Source organism: Orbicella faveolata, unplaced genomic scaffold, assembly GCF_042242905.1.
Source record: "Orbicella faveolata isolate gen_17 unplaced genomic scaffold, um_ofav_v1 contig_2, whole genome shotgun sequence".
In the NCBI taxonomy this organism is placed as follows: domain Eukaryota; kingdom Metazoa; phylum Cnidaria; class Anthozoa; order Scleractinia; family Merulinidae; genus Orbicella; species Orbicella faveolata.
The window spans coordinates 7,903,710-7,920,000 of record NW_028301547.1 but is presented as its reverse complement, the minus strand read 5'-3'; the positions used below and the strand labels follow the sequence as shown (position 1 = coordinate 7,920,000).

At 39.7% G+C, this 16,291-nt stretch overlaps 2 protein-coding genes and 1 pseudogene across 3 annotated transcripts; all 3 read left to right on the top strand.

The window, feature by feature from the left end:
• Positions 1–4,175: 4,175 nt before the first annotated feature.
• LOC149111793 (uncharacterized) lies at positions 4,176–6,686 on the top strand. The gene is made up of 3 exons (XM_089290006.1): positions 4,176–4,267; positions 5,168–5,614; positions 6,097–6,686. Exons 1-3 carry the CDS (start codon positions 4,195–4,197, stop codon positions 6,519–6,521), a joined length of 945 nt encoding a protein of 314 aa, XP_089146132.1. The 5' UTR covers positions 4,176–4,194; the 3' UTR covers positions 6,522–6,686.
• A 433-nt stretch (positions 6,687–7,119) lies between these two features.
• Positions 7,120–13,043, top strand: LOC149111792 (mast/stem cell growth factor receptor Kit-like; annotated as a pseudogene). The gene is made up of 5 exons (XR_016207326.1): positions 7,120–7,399; positions 9,200–9,437; positions 11,501–11,685; positions 12,456–12,542; positions 12,740–13,043. The product of XR_016207326.1 is annotated as a mast/stem cell growth factor receptor Kit-like (transcript).
• Positions 13,044–13,459: 416 nt separating this feature from the next.
• Positions 13,460–16,204, top strand: LOC149111791 (fibroblast growth factor receptor 2-like). The gene is made up of 4 exons (XM_089290005.1): positions 13,460–13,646; positions 14,096–14,136; positions 14,879–14,975; positions 15,475–16,204. The coding sequence occupies exons 1-4, from the start codon at positions 13,561–13,563 to the stop codon at positions 15,755–15,757; spliced, it is 507 nt and encodes a 168-aa protein (XP_089146131.1). The 5' UTR covers positions 13,460–13,560; the 3' UTR covers positions 15,758–16,204.
• The last annotated feature ends 87 nt before the right edge of the window (positions 16,205–16,291 follow it).

Below are 16,291 nucleotides of genomic sequence, written 5' to 3'. Positions count from 1 at the left end.
AAGTTATAGCCCATTGAAAAATATGGCGATGTTTTTATGCAATAATTCTCTTGCGACATACTGTAAAATTTTGCGTGTCAGTTTTGTCTCTTTTCGGGCTCAAAACTAACTTTGATTTACTTTATTTTTCGCTCAGTCACACTACGAAGACCTGAACTGAATATAAAATGCATTGAAAGATTCTCAAGTAGTTGTTCTGCGGAGCGCGAAGCAATCAAATATTCGGAAAATTCAGCAAAACCGGAAGTAGATTTTGAGCCCAGTCGGGTCGAAATCGTTTTTGGCGTATTTCTACCAAAGAAAGCTGTATTAGCAGAAACTAACTATGGTCCGTTTCTATTCTTACTAGGACCTATCTATGGACAAAATACAAGCGAAATCAATTTTTCGACTTGTGCCATTGATAGGCGATTTAGGTCCATTTTTATAGGCATTCACTCTTAAGCTCTCCTCTAGCGGTGTTGTGACAGCTGCTGTTGCCATAGGACTAGCTGTCTCTTGTTACATTTGTAGAAAACGAAACAATGGAAAGTTTCTATCATTCTTGTCAGTTCTTTGAGTATTTGGATATTTATTGCACATGGGCTTGACCTACATGTAAAATTTTTCGCAGAAGGCGAAGTGAGCATTCATCACCATTATTGGATATATTTGCTTACTGAATGACTGACTGACTGACTGATATTGACTGACTGTCTGTCTGCCTGACTGACATATCCCGAACGAATCAGTTCAGATTCTAATGGCTTAATAAAATCGCGCTGTGATTGGTTAAAAACCCTCAGGTGGCCCAGGTTCAGTAATGACATTGCAGTACCAAAATTATATCAACTGAATTAAACACTATAACGCTAAAACGTGAGTTACCAATTTTCACGGATGAAAATTAATACTGCATGATTACTCTACCCACTGACTCCTATACTTTTTGTCAGCTCTAAAATGCTTGTGGTACATCGTCACGAGTCTCATAATTATCTTCCTTCTCATTATTATTCATTAAATGTATCGAAAGCATGCGGAGAAAGAAGGCTTAATTGATTACTTTATATATTTTGCAACTTACAATGTCTGTTTGGAAAAGTGCCTTGTTTTGCAGCCATGTTTATTTACTCAGCTGAAAAACGACAGGAAAAAATATATCATTCAAGCGCTATAAGTTTCTTTAGCCGACTGACAGGAGGAAGTTCAATTTCAAATCATGGCTAACTTTACTTTAGCAAAGTAAAGTTCGTCGTTTGTTTAAACTGACAGTTGATAACCCACAACCCCAACCTCAAGAATTCGCGATTTTCTTGTAGAAAGAGAATTTTAGCAACAGATCGATTGCCTGTGCACTTGTGTTTTAATATTGATTTTTAGGAGGCCAAAATCCCTGCTATCGTGTGCCTGCACTATCAATGACCAGCAAATCAAATCTAAAACCTGTCTGAGTTAACGCTAAACTAGTCATACGATGACACAGATAGCGGTCCGGCAATTACCCATCGACACTGTGTCTCCGTAGTCTTCTTAGGAACACTAGTGCATTTATTGATTTAAAAGCTAGACAGTGTATCCTAAAGCATCATTTGAGTAATCCACGGTACAAAAACAGCATTGTCTCTCCTGGTACAAGGTTCCCAACTAACAAGGTAGGTTTTGCAACGATCTTTTGACTAACTCACTTTGATCCAAAAGCAACACGCTGCATCCTACAAGATCATTTGAGTACTCCACGGTACAAAAAAAAAAAAGCATTGTCTCTCTTGACAAAAGGTTGCCAAGTAAGAAGGTAGGTTTTGTAACGATCATTTGACTCACTCAGTGCGCTTTCTTTAAATACCCAAAACAAGTGGAAACGAACAAGATGTGTTCGACATCCATACGTGAATAGTTCAAACCTGTGGCCCGAGTTATTCGAAGGCTGGATAACGCTATTCACCAGATAAATCGCTATCAAGTGGATAAGTGTTAACAAAACAAGCCACGCTATCCACTGGATAAAGATTTAACCGGTGGATAGCGTTATCTACCTTTCGAACAACCTGGCCTTTTACAGATTTGGCCCGGGGGGAGTACTCCCTTATTTGGGCTATATAGGTAAGTGCGGCCCCAAAGGATATGGTATTTCAGCCGTTTTGGTCACAAAGAGGGCATGGTCTTTGCACTCTAGCCTTGATAGGGTAAGTTTTTAAGAAGAAGCCATTTTTTTCATCATTTTCGAAAAGAAAATCAATAAAAGCCCTTCACTCATTATGTTCTGAACTAGGGAACTAATTATAACGCAGGTCTGAAACAGGGTTTTGAGTTAAGGGTCAGGTCATAAATAGGGTTTCGAATTTTTGGTAAGGTCAAAAATAGAGTAGGGAATATCGCAGATTTTGGTCATAAATAGCGTAAGGATTTTGGGAAGCGGGCCGCACACCCCCACCCAATTTTTCTAGGAATACCCTCCCGGGAGATTCGGTCAATTGACTCGAATTTATCAGGACTTCTTTGTTCATTTTCCGAAAACCTTAGGCCTCATTGCCTTTCCGAATATCACAGCTGACCATATTTTGGTAACCATATCACCAAACTTTGGGGTGAAAATTCTACGTGTTAAGAAATCGGAGGGGATTAAAGCCTCTTTCGAGCTGAAGCGATCCGTTGGGGCCTTGCACCTGTCAGAAGTTTTAGATAAATAAGTGATCGTTATACGCCCTATCTCCTGTTTGTCTGTCCTTTAACTTCATCAAACTGAGCTAATCAGTCGACGTAAATTCATTTCTGACCAGAGATTTCTTTTGATATCCGTCCGTTAACAACAGTTCATTTCAAATTCTAAACATGATCACCATTGCTGACACTGGAGAAAGAGTTCCTTTCTAAAACTTTCCAGCACCTAGTGTTGACTTGTCTTTATATTTTTGATTGGTTTATACATGACTCTATTTCAGACCAAACTTTGTGGTTTTTGATCGTAAAGTCGAGATCGTATTTCATACCAGAAGGGCTCAAAACAATGTAAAATAAACAAATACCTATGTTGCTTATAATTATAGGGGAGCACTCCCTGCCCTCAGTGAGACAATATTTTCACTGACTTGTAAACTTCTCTGAATGTGATCAAATATCTTCTCGTATAGCTAACAGTCAAAGACCAACCGTCAAAAAAATTCACGAGGTTCTCTTACTTGTCAAACAAGGAGAAACCAAAATATAAGCAGCTGCAAAGATGAAGGTTTAAACTCAATGTTCCAAACGTCGGAGTAATACATTTCGTGGAAATAAAAACTAATTTCAAATGCCCTCCTTAATTGTAAGAAAAAGGAAAACAGAATGGTCGTAAGTCAGACAGAGAGAGCACAGTTTTCTGCACGCCAACAACCATTTTGATTTGAAAGCAAAATTCACGTGAAAATTTCAACGCAAATTTCCAATTTCCAATTTTCAATTTCAAAGCAAAATTCATTTTGTTTTTGTCAATCACTAATGTATACAGGGAGGACAAATATATAACAACGTGACAGTTAATCAATTGATTTGTTGCTAACTCAAGTCAACGATACATGTACTTAGAGACTGTTTTAACCTTTCTGGCTACGACTTCCCTTAATTTATTTAATTTCATCTAGCTTCTGAAAATCTGAACCTGTCTTGTCAAAGTAATAATCTGCACGTGTAAGATGGGAAAGGAAATATCAAGGCGATTCAAATTTTACCTGTTGTAACAAAAATTCTGCAAAATTATGTAAGATTCTGGGACTTGCGAAAACCAATATCAATAAGTGATTCGATCGTTTAGAATTCCGTGTGGACCATGCAGTTCGATTGACAAATGGGAGATATACTGCTATCAATCTTAAATCTGTAATGGGACGAAAAAGATTTGGAAATTTTCCAAGGAATGCTCGTTTTAACGCAACTTCATGTAAAGTGGAACTAGAATAATGCCCACCAAGAACCAGGCCAAAAATAGCCAATAGCACCCACGTCACACTCTTTCACTATATCAGTGTAAAGTTGGGCCGAGCAAACTGTGCCGTTATGGCGTTATATTCTGCATGCTCCAAAGAGCTTGACATTCCTCAACGTCTTATTGTTTTGAATGTTTTGCAATGATAAGTTATTGCGTATTAATTTATTTGAAAACAAAAACACATAATCTCTCGCTTTCATTTTTCACTTTTATTTCAGCTATTGGCATGTGCATCAGTTACTGAAGACAAAATGTCCCATGTCTACCTCGGTATCTTATGGCTGTATATAAATATCATTATTTCAAGCCAGACGTATGCAACAGGTAAATGATCTCGTAGAAAAACGAAAATAAATTAGATTTGAGCCATTTGTGTTTGTGGCATACATGAAGTTACCGGCTCAACTACTCATCCATACTCTTTAGTCAGTCAAGTACTCAAAGTAAGGAGCAGGAATGGTTATGAAACTTGGAAAACTTCTTTATTGAATGTTTTTGTTGGCTATTTTGGGGATTGACCCTGCACAAAATCTGGCAGAATACAAAAGGTGGTTATGTGTGCTCCTACAATTAACCAATAGAAACACTGCAATTAGGTAATTCATGCATACATGTCGTCTGTGAGCATAAAACAAGAGATGTGCAGGGTCAAGCACCTTCTGACCTAAATCTTAGCCTGTTTATTTGCTTCTTTGACGTCTACCGGGTTTCTTAACCATTTTTCTCTATTACCTGAAAAAGTAACAATTTATAACCTTTATTTACCCTCGGTAGTGTTATAGCACAAGTGCTAGTGGGGCCCAGCAACACAACTGAAACAAATAATTCAAATTTAACTTATCATTTTTAAGAATCCCATCTGGCCGGAGGCAAACCAGTTGGCTATTTACAAGCGTGGCCGAGGATTTGAACTTGGGACTACCGAGAAACAAATCCAGGTAATCGTCAGAGCGGGACTCGAACCCGGGACCTCTGGATTGCGAGTCCGACACACCGACCACTCGACCACGCTGTCACCACCTAAGTTGCCTTACCTAAGTTGAACATCAGTGCTTTGGATGGTTAACGAGCGCATGTGATGCCGGAGGACAACTTCCTTTCCAGGGCCTCTCTCTCTCTCCGCGCTCAAGAGCGGGGGAACGAGGTTGGCCGGATGATCGATCACAAACATGAAGTAAACAACATTCCCTGATATTCTTGGGCAGTTACACACATTTATTTCAGATTTTGCTGGCATTTTAGCCGGTGACGATAATCTCACAGTTTTTGCGGACGGACGTCTCGTTGGCTACAACGGCGGCACCTGGAACGCGGGAAAGTGGTTTTCATTCCCAAACGAGACGAAGGTAATTACCGTGTTTATTTACAACGGGCCAAATGGGTTCGGTGGATTCCTAGGAGTGTTTAGTAACGGACTGGTCACAGATAGCAGCTGGAAATGCAACGAAACCTCTATTACACCAGACGATGGATGGGAGCAAACCAATTTGACCGATAACACCTGGCCAAACGCCTTCGTCAGACATGATAATAGTGGTCGACACAATTCGGCTCACGTGTATGGAATTCCTAAAGATGTTCACTGGATCAGTGTAGAAAATCATTACGCTACCAAATTCACCTGTAGACGTCGTATTAGTATGGAGGAAAGACTTAGCAATACATGTAGCAGTAAGTATTCAGTTTCTCTATTCCCGGCTTCAGCCATTGTTATAAATAAAGTTATCGAAACGTACTTTTAAACAACTACATAAAACAGTTAGGTCACTGAGATTCTTTCGATACTGTGTAGATTCGTTATTTTAGACTTTTGCTCAGTGTCAGGAACAACCAGATGGTCTGAAAAAATCAGTTGCTGTTTTCCTTTTTAACACTTTAGTATCAATAAACCCTCGTGAGACGACTTAGTCTTTTAGTTTCTAAAAAATAAAGCAGTCAACATTAAAATCTGTAACCTCGTTGCCCAAATTTTGGTATTCTTCTACTTCTTGCAGTTTTCTTATAATTCCATGGCGTTTAACTCTTGGTGCAATCATCAATATTCAGTTTCACGACAGCAGCGGGAGTTAGGTGCCAAAGATACTCACGCTTCGCTTGGTAAATTCACGATTTTGACAATTTGATAAAGTTATTGTGATGAATTCTTCCCATAGCTTTGATAACAATCCTTGCAACAAATCAAAGAATGACTGTCGAGCTGTATCTTGATGGAGTTTTCACAACGAAAGCAGTTGGCAGCTTGACGGTTGTCAAAGATCAGCACCAACTTCAAGCAGTACATGTGGAAGACAAGATTGGTGACGCCGATGTTTTCTTTGTGGCGTCGTCCAGGAATGGTGTTAGAACTAACAGATCGTGGAAATGTACAAACAAATACCACCAGGGTTGGTTTCTTCCTAATTTTAGCGACGTTTCATGGCCAAAACCTTATGCGGATGATAACAATAAAGTAGTGTATTTCGTAGCACCAGATGCCAAGTGGATCGCATACCTTCCGGCCAAAAGTAATAAAATCTTCTGTCGGCGGAAAACCACTGTAGGTAAACACCATCCACCTGATTACCTACAGAATAGTTGATAGAAAGGCCCCGACTTAAAAGTACGGTTGCTTAGCTAAGATAAAGGTAACATAGAATTACCGTACTTACGAAGCAACGCACTCAGCTCAGTTGCAAATCCGAAAGACCTCCAGGTACGAATAAATAAAATACTTTCTCAACGGAGGCGATAGGAAGGCAAACGAATTCCTGAGCCGAAGATTAAGATCTTTGGTGAGTTGTTCAGCTGAAGAATTCAAGAATTTACACTCCAAGACAATGCAAGTTAAGTTTTGCAACTTACTACATGGATAGTAAGCAACTCAATGCAGCGTTAAAAGTTTTGCAACTTACTACATGGATAGTAAGCTAGGGTCGCTAAGATACAACATAAGATACAAAACCTTAAAGCTCCCTTTAGTAAATTATCATCTGTTCCTTTGAAATAAATGAACACGTTCTCTTGTTCCTCAAAACCCCTGGGAGGCCATTAGAAGCCAAGGTTTGCAAATGTAATCAGCGTTTCTAAATACTTCGGATTTCAACATTGCACGGTGTAGAAATATAGAAAGTCCTTTACTGAAAACAGTCTTTGTTTGTTTCACTTAGAGCATGGCCTCCATATAGTTCTCAGCTGCGTAACTCCAAGTTCGGTTATGATTGCTTCTTCAACAGTAGCACTACAAAATGCCACCAGTTCACCAACAATTTCCAGTGAATGGAACACGAACACGAACACGAACAGCCCGAACACGAACAGCCCGAACACGAACAGCCCGAACACGAACAGCCCGAACACGAACAGCCCGACCACAAACACGCTAAGTGCATCAGTGATCGTGCTCGTCACTATTAGTGGTGTGACGGCTGCTGTGGTCATTGGAGTTGCTGTTTCTTGTTACATTTGGAGAAAATGGAGGTTTTTATCAATCTTTTTAGTTCCTTGAGTATTTGGATAATTATTGTTGATAGGTTACCACAAACAATTGTACAACGTTTGACCGCCTAGCTCTGTATTAACTTGCTCACTGGCTCGCTTCATTCTTTACTATACTTACCAATTTGCTTAAACAGTGACAGACTGACTGACTGACCTAAAGACTGACTGACTCACTCATGTGCGTCAAGAAAGCACGATTAGTTATAAAGAAAACCCTCAGGAATCAATATTTACAGAAGTGGCTTGAAACCCAGAATAGGTCATCAACAAGTTCAAGAGAGACATTTACACAAAAGGAAGTAAAAAATAATTATCAATTTGAAAACCACCTGACATTAATTACAAAGCCAGCACGCAGAATTCGCCTGACAAGGCTTAGATTAGGATGTCATGCATTACGAATACAAACTGGCAAATATGAAAATAGAGGAGCATTAATCCCAGTAGAAGAGCGAACATGTTTAATATGCAAAGGAAATTGCATAGAAAATGAACAGCACTTTTTGATGTATTGTCGGGTGTATACCACATTAAGACGTGAGCTGTACTCACATATTTCAAACGCTGACACCCATTACCCCAGTTTAAGTGATAACGAGAAGGCGAAGTTTTTACTCAGAGCAGAAAACACAGTTACATCTAAAATTATAGGAAAATATATCCATTCAATGTTTCTAAAAGGAAAGAGATTCTTGGTTCACAAATGAAATAAGCGCAATAAATTTGTCTAATTAATTGTATAGGGATATGATAAATGCTATCTTGCATTTTTGTTAGTTAATAGACCAATACCTCCATTTGGAAAGTAACGCGCAATTAAGAATACTATTATTACTATTACTATTACTATTACTGACTCACTGACTCACTGACTCACTGACTCACTGACTCACTGACTCACTGACTCACTGACTCACTGACTCACTGACTCACTGACCCACCGACTCACCGACTCACTGACTCACTGACTTACTGACTCACCGACTCCCTGACTCTCTGACTCACTAACAAAGTCACTGACTCACTTACACACTGACTCACTGACTCACTGACTCACTGGCTCACTGACTCACTGACTCACTGACTCACTGACTCACTGACTCACTGACTCACTGACTCACTGACTCACTGACTCACTGACTCACTGACTCACTGACTCACTGACTCACTGACTCACTGACTCACTGACTCACTGACTCACTGACTCACTGACTCACTGACTCACTGACTCACCGACTCACTGACTCACTGACTCACTGACTCACTGACTCACTGACTCACTGACTCACTGACTCACTGACTCACTGACTCACTGACTCACTGACTCACTGACTCACTGACTCACTGACTCACTGACTCACTGACTCACTGACTCACTGACTCACTGACTCACTGACTCACTGACCCACCGACTCACCGACTCACCGACTCACTGACTTACTGACTCACCGACTCCCTGACTCTCTGACTCACTAACAAAGTCACTGACTCACTTACACACTGACTCACTGACTCACTGGCTCACTGGCTCACTGACTCACTGACTCACTGACTCACTGACTCACTAACAAAGTCACTGACTCGCTGACTGGGATATAAGACCGCAATGATATCCTGCCACTAAGCACTACTCCGCGCTGTGGCCTACGCTTCGCCTCATGGGAGACCACATCTTCGCTCCTTCATCATTGTCCTCCGGCAAGTAACTTGTGGTATGCTTTCATCGGGTATCCTCAATTTGTGTACTTATGTGATGCCATTTGACAATGGATGTTGCAGGCAAAATAATGAAAACGAGCTGCAAATGAAAGATCCGACAAGAGATAAATGACGGGGAAATGGGAAATGACGAGTAATGACGTCACTATATATGAAGAACTCGGTCATGGCGCCTTTGGTAAAGTTTGCAAAGGAATCATGCAGGTCCCTTCGTGTATGAAACGACGTCAAGCTGTTAATAACAAATCAGAGACAATTTCAAAATCTACAATAACTGTGGCCGTTAAGATGCTTCAAGGTATGCTAAATGAATCTGAGATATATAAAAATTATACTGTAATTGTTCGAACCCTGGTCGGGAACATTGTGTAAGACATCTTGGGTAAGACACTTTACTGTCACAGTGCCTCTCTCCACCCAGGCGTATAAAAGAGTACTGTACGGGTCCGCAAATCATCCCAGGACCGCAAATGATCCCCAAATTGAACCGCAAATGATCCCGGACCGGAAATCTTCCCCATATTGGACCGCAAATGATCCCGACTAAAAAATAACGAATGGCTTGGATCTATATCAGAGGTAGGTTAGAACATGTACAAAAATTATGAACTAAAAAAAATGTTTTATCATTTTACAAAAAAAATATTCCACAGTTGCTGTCTTGATCTCCGAACGGTAAAGATCGTTTTCCCTGTCACGCAATAAAAAAAAAAAAAAAAAAATCGAAAACCAACCAATGGAAAAAGCTAGGAAATTGTGATGTACGCGATCGAAGACAACTAAATATGACACTTCTCCAAGTTTTAGGCCTGTGCGTTTCTCCGAACTTCAGAAATTCGTCGTAAATGTTTCCCATAAATTTACAGAGCCCAGTAAGAAAAGCCATGTTGGTATACATCGTGGTACACCCCAATATGGCGCTGGAATATAGTGTAAACCTCTGGAATTTACTTTGGCTTTCTGGGCGACTGACTATCAGTACTAAACAAACAAGCATTCACATAAGCACTTTTCCTAATGCTCTAACTTCTAAAAAGGCTCAAAATCATGAGATAAGTATATATTTTTCAACAAACTCGATCGTAGCCTTGTGTCACGCAACCTGCAAAACCCTGAAAGTCAAAATGCTCTGGTTTCCAAACGAAGCACCCTAATTGTAAACAGATATAAATATACCGCCTCTTATGCCTAATGAGGATAAAAATACGTCACGTGAAGACGATCTATTGAATAAGAAGTCTTAGAAAAATACATGCTTGTAAACATGCTCGAAATCCCAGTGGCCATAGCATCAAACATCTATCAAACAGCTAACTTGTCATAACGAAGTGCAAGCCTTAGCCTTGCTTGGTCATGAAGCTGAACTTCATAACTATAGCCTGGAATTTTGACTTCTTAGAATACTCAAGTAGTCATTACCGAGGAATCAAAGCCAAAATACGACCGAGGAAAAATTACAAAATAAATTTGTTCAAATTTCCAGTGCTACACACTAGGTGTTTTACAGAGTGATGAAGCGTTGTAGGCTTGTGGGTCTACTCGAGTGACAGCGTCTTCGTTAATAGTTACTTCATGGTTAGATTTTAGTTTAAAACTTTAGACGAGTGGCGTTAATATAATGGCTGATAAAATGTGATTTAACTGTAACACCGAACTATCAATGTTTAACAAAGGAGGATATGTAGCGTATGTTGAACTGATCATAATTTTACTGAGAATTGCAAAGAAATGCAAGCCAAGTCGTGCTTTGATGATCGAGTGTTGATATTCATAACATCGTAGTTAGCAACAAAATTTAGTCGAAAGTATGAAGAAAAAGCAAGTTGTAAGCCACTATAATTATAAGATGGCTTTAATAAAAACATCGGTATTGACGTACGCCAATTCCCTATCCACACCATCCCACCATCCATGCCATTCCTTATTTCTTAGTCGGGATCATTTGCGGTCCTGGGATCATTTGCGGACCCGTACAGTACAAGCTAATTTAATGCTTTGGGGCAACCCCGCGATCGACTGACATCCCATCAAGGGGGAAGGAGAAATATTTTCTGAAACCGGAAATAAGCGCCGGCCTGATGGGCCACATAGCTCATATGCAGACTTTATACCTTAAGATATGAAAAGCGCGTCAATTGCAAACTGATAATTTGGTATATCGTATTTGAAATATTTGCTTCAGATGCACGGTGCAATGAGGTATGCTTTGCTAACGTTTAAACAGAACCTTTTAAAAATCAAACTTGCGTCAGTATGGCATTAATTTTCATAAATAGGCTGGATGTCCATGCGTGACATGCTTAAACATGACATCAGTACTGAGCTGTATTATTTCAAGGTCCTCTTGCATAAACCTTTCAGACAATGCCACTCCAGACCAACTGAATGATTTCTTGGAAGAGATTACCCTTATGAAAGCAGTCGGTTCTCACAAGAACATCGTGAATTTGATTGGCTGTTGTACTAAGTCCTCGCCAAATTTTCTCGTCCTGGAGTATGCAGCAAAAGGAGACCTGCTTTCTTACCTCAGAGAACGAAGAAAAAAGGTAAATGCATTAGGATACCCTGAATTCGAGCAACATTACGTATGAATGAAATAAATGATCGGAAGCTGTTGAAGTGTGAGCTGCCAAAACAGGTACACTTCAAATTTCAACAATCAATGGCTCAAATTAGGTCTTAAATGACTCGGATCCTACTTATCTATTTTAAATGATATAATTACAGGCATAGATAGAATTACACTACCATCGAGTCCTTAACTACAGTGGTACACTAATGACACAGTGTAAAATTAAATGATAAGTTTACTCGCTTTGCCGTTTACTTTCTCTTCATTTATCTCCTCAAGCATTTTGAGAGCTCGTATTGCCGTATCAAAATTTGTTTTAAAATAAATAGCAGGTGCTACAAAGAATGGACTAGCATCCCACCCAGGGGGTTGAAATACCCCTAGTCGCTTCATGTCTCACTAACCGGGATCAGCGCCGGCCTGATGGGCTCGGCTCGTATACTTTACCTTACCTGACTACTCCAAAGAATGGTCTTATCGACTATTTTAGCACGTTAAGAAACGCTTTCAGATGAGAAATCGACTGAGCTTTTTTTCGAGCCAAAAAACAAACGTGGCCCAGATAAAGACCAGGTATTCGTTAGGCACGGTTCCAGAGTACGCCCTAGCAAGTTCATTTCGACTGCCTCCAACCACAATCTTTGAGCCTGCACCGAGAGATGGAAGACTATTTACCCCGGCTAATTAACCATAATTTAACACATGACTCGTAAGGTGTTGTAATCTTTGCCCTCTGATTTCCAGGTAAAACAAACCAATATGGAATACGTACAGATACGAGAAAACACGCCAGAAACTTCAAGAGAACTGAACAAGGATAGTACAGGCATTGTAAGACAGGTTTCACTTGGTATTATCATTATAACAACTAAAATGTAGACATTTGTAAAAATTCCCCTCCATCGAGGTCCATCTCATAAATTCTCCGGAACTAGAGAAAGTATGATTTTTTTTATTATTATTAGTATACCCCGATTGTCGAATAATGTATTTTGAAGTTAAATTAACCTTCTCCGTAATCCCTGCAGCATTGTGGGCCTGGCATAAACGACATTGGCGAAATTAACGTCGCTTTCCTGAAGACAGACAGCAGTATGGATATAAGAATTAACAGCACCCGGTCCTTGAGAGATTAAGAACAACATGAAGGAGACGAAGTGAACGGTTCTTTAACCCCGCAAGACATGATGTCCTTCTCCTGGCAAATAGCACAGGGAATGGCAAGTTAGAAAAGATTTGTTCCTTTTAAGTGCTTAGCGTAGGCGATTGTCCGAAGTGTGTTAATTCCTTTATACGAGTCGGGTCATCTTTTTGGACCCCGGTATTCATTTGGTCGGGAGACTTAACTGTTCAGGTTTGGTTCTTTTTTCTTTAAGAATCTCATGCTGTTTAAAATGAATTGCTTTTTCACGACGTGTCATGTTCCTGACCCCTATTTCTTGTTTCTGTTCTTTAGTAAGACAATGGTAGCCTGCGAGCAGTCTTTCTTCTGCTCGAAGATTCGCGAGGGAAGAAACGCACTTGGCTTTCTTCCCGCGGATTTCCGGGCAAAATAGAGACTGTTCACAGTCTAAGATGACTGCACAGTTATTGTTGAGATTTGCTGACAATGTCGGTGTTCATTTAGTTGGCTGATTTTGAAAAACGTCCTTACACTACTGTAACGAATGCGAGATTTCCTGTGTCCATAATGATTAACCATATTTAACGTGTTCAGCAATACTTATCCGCAAAGGGCATTGTTCATTGGGATCTCGCCGCTCGCAATATCTTACTCTGTGACGACAAACTTGTCAAAGTCGCTGATTTTGGCTTGGCGCGGAGCACGCTGGGAGAGAATGTGTATCACATGACAGGTCAACACAATAAGCTTCCTGTGAAGTGGATGTCACCTGAAGCCATAAATGACGGTGTTTTTACCTCAAAGAGTGACGTGTAAGTGCATCAGAAAGTGTACATGTAACTTAATTTTCCAGATAATTAACTTGATAAAATGATGCAATAATAGGACTGAGAAAATGGGTTTATGTGATTGGCTGACAGCAAGCTAATTTTTAGCAGGCACTTTAGTGCAAATTAACGCTGGAGCGTACGTAATTTTTTCAGTCATATGAGTAAGTCATATCGCGGCTTGAGCAATTAGGGATTAACCCTACTCGCGATATTTAAAAAAAAAGTAAATAGCAACTGCCTACTGAAAGGTTTGTGGAATTTTTAGAGAAGTTTTAAATATTAATCTTTCGATAAATTCTCTATTGTTCTCCTATTTATACAGCTTTCTTGTCTTAATACAAGGAAAATCGAAAAACTAGGTTTCTAAACACTAGTGAGTCCCAAAATACGTCAAATAGATAATTTTTTCTTTGTCTATATTTTGTGGTTAGGTGGTCATATGGTGTCCTTCTCTGGGAGATAGCGACTCTCGGTAATTATTTTAATGTACTAACCTTATGTGGTTGGACTCGCCTCCATATCGAACCGTCTGGGCTCGAGCCCTGGCTGATGACATTGTGTTGTGTTCTTGGGCAGGACACTTTACTCTCACAGTGCCTCTCTCCACCCAGGTGGATAAATGGGTACCGGCTAATTTAATGCTTCGGGGTAACCCTGCAATGGACCAGCAGCCTAAGCAAGAGGAAGTAGAAATACTCCTGGTCACCTCATGTTTCTGGAACCGGAAATAAACTCCGGCCGGATGAGCTTCTTTGCTCGTATGTAGACCTTATGTTATGGAATTTCGTGTCTCGCTGATATATTTTTGCCTATATATTAGTTGCCCTAAAACGTATAACAATGTATGTCGTATGTGTTACGACAGGTTATTTAATCGTGAAACACACTGCTGGGAGTTACTGATCCAGCTTTTAAATACAAAACTGACAACCAACCGCACAGGATAATATAAGCAGTGAATACATTTTACCGGACGACTGGACCTACTCAGTGGTTCGTAACATTGTTCTTTGCAATACTCCAAGTATTGTTCAATCATTGTAGATCTGGTCACTGTCCTCACAACATTAGGCATCTGTATTCTGTCGCCACTTTCGAGGATTAGTATTTTACTACCATAAGATACGTCTCGATAGAAGTACGATCTATTTGTAAATTCCACAAAGTGATCGACCTTCATTGAGCGATAACAAACGAGATGTATTCATTTTTAGGAGGGTTCCCGTACCCCGGCATAAAAAGCAGAGAACTCATGAGATTACTGAGAAGAGGACACAGAATGGAAAAACCAGATACATGCTCAGAAGAGTTGTAAGTCACATTGGTGGGGCAAGAAGATAGGATGGGTTGCTATGTTAGATTATTTCTCACAGAGAAAAAATACGAATTAGAATGATAATGCAGGGATGAGGTTTTGTATTTAAAAATATCAAGGAACTAATAAGCCGCACCGGCCGTAAATCGTCATGTCAATATAGCGTATAAAAAAATCATAGAATATCTTTTTCGCTCAAAGGTATGTGAAACGTATTGTCAGTTTGAAATGGGAAGTAAAGGGAACGTGTTTTGTTGTTTTTTGTTTTTGTTGTTGTTGTTGGTTTTATTTTCTCTAGTTTTTTTTTTTTTTTAATTTATTTTTCGTTATTGTTGCTCTTGTTGTTGTTGGTTTTGTTTTGTTTTTTGATTTTTCGTTTTTATTGTTATTGTTGTTGTTGTTTGTATTTGTATTTTTTTTTTTCAGGGTCGGGAGTTTGAGCCAAAAAAAACATTTCACATATTCATAGTATTTCCCATGTGCTTTTACTAACAGCTATCAATTGATGAGGCGTTGTTGGGCGGACAATCCCGATATGCGGCCAACCTTTACCGAGCTGTGCCAAGAGCTAGAGGACTGGATGCAAAGAGAAGTTCCTTATCTTGACATGGACCAGCTAGATGAAAATCAACCTTACTATGACGCGTCAGCAGTATCATTGTCCAGTGGATCTTCATGCGAGGGGCATTCTCCTGGTCAGAGCCTCACTTCAAACATCGATGCAGACAATTTGGCTCACGACGTAAGCCAAGTTACGCCTGAATTTACAAGCTTTTAAAAAGACATCATAAAATCAACGCATATAGAGACACAGGCAAAATCAGGTCTCTAATAAACATGCTCTAACTTAGTAGATTTATCTTGTTTGCTGAGACACCCGACTAGGAATAAAAGATTCCTCGAAATAGTAATGAGTTTAACCACACAATTAAAACGTCAGGCGACTGTGACACCTTACGATGGGACTGTGTTTTGCATCTGGCAACATTTCTTGGAAAACGACGGTGCAAAATGCCATGAAAACTGGAAAGGAGAACAACTAGAGACATGAAAAGCGTAGCATAGGCCTACAGGTTTTATAAGAAATAATAGTGATTGTAACGAGCGCACAAGACTTGACGTAAGTAAACTTTTTCTTAAAATTTCTTTTAAAGTCTTTCCCGTTCCTCTTTCTAATATTGTAAACTGGTTGTTAAACGGGAATAAATTCTTGCTTTACGCAGAACCATGGCTGGTAAATTATTGCTTCTTTCCAAACGTATTAAGTTATGTGAAGTTTACAGTCTCAGTTTGAATGTCTTTGAATGTCTTT

Bases quoted from the DNA above. Each gene is read 5' to 3' on its own strand.
- LOC149111793 (XM_089290006.1), top strand. From the start codon at position 4,195: ATGTCCCATGTCTACCTCGGTATCTTATGGCTGTATATAAATATCATT. The intron at 4,268-5,167 runs GTAAATGATCTC...CATTTATTTCAG, and splicing joins AAGCCAGACGTATGCAACAG to ATTTTGCTGGCATTTTAGCC. The intron at 5,615-6,096 runs GTAAGTATTCAG...TTCTTCCCATAG, and splicing joins ACTTAGCAATACATGTAGCA to CTTTGATAACAATCCTTGCA.
- LOC149111791 (XM_089290005.1), top strand. From the start codon at position 13,561: ATGACAGGTCAACACAATAAGCTTCCTGTGAAGTGGATGTCACCTGAA. The intron at 14,137-14,878 runs GTAATTATTTTA...ATTCATTTTTAG, and splicing joins CTGGGAGATAGCGACTCTCG to GAGGGTTCCCGTACCCCGGC. The intron at 14,976-15,474 runs GTAAGTCACATT...TTTTACTAACAG, and splicing joins GATACATGCTCAGAAGAGTT to CTATCAATTGATGAGGCGTT.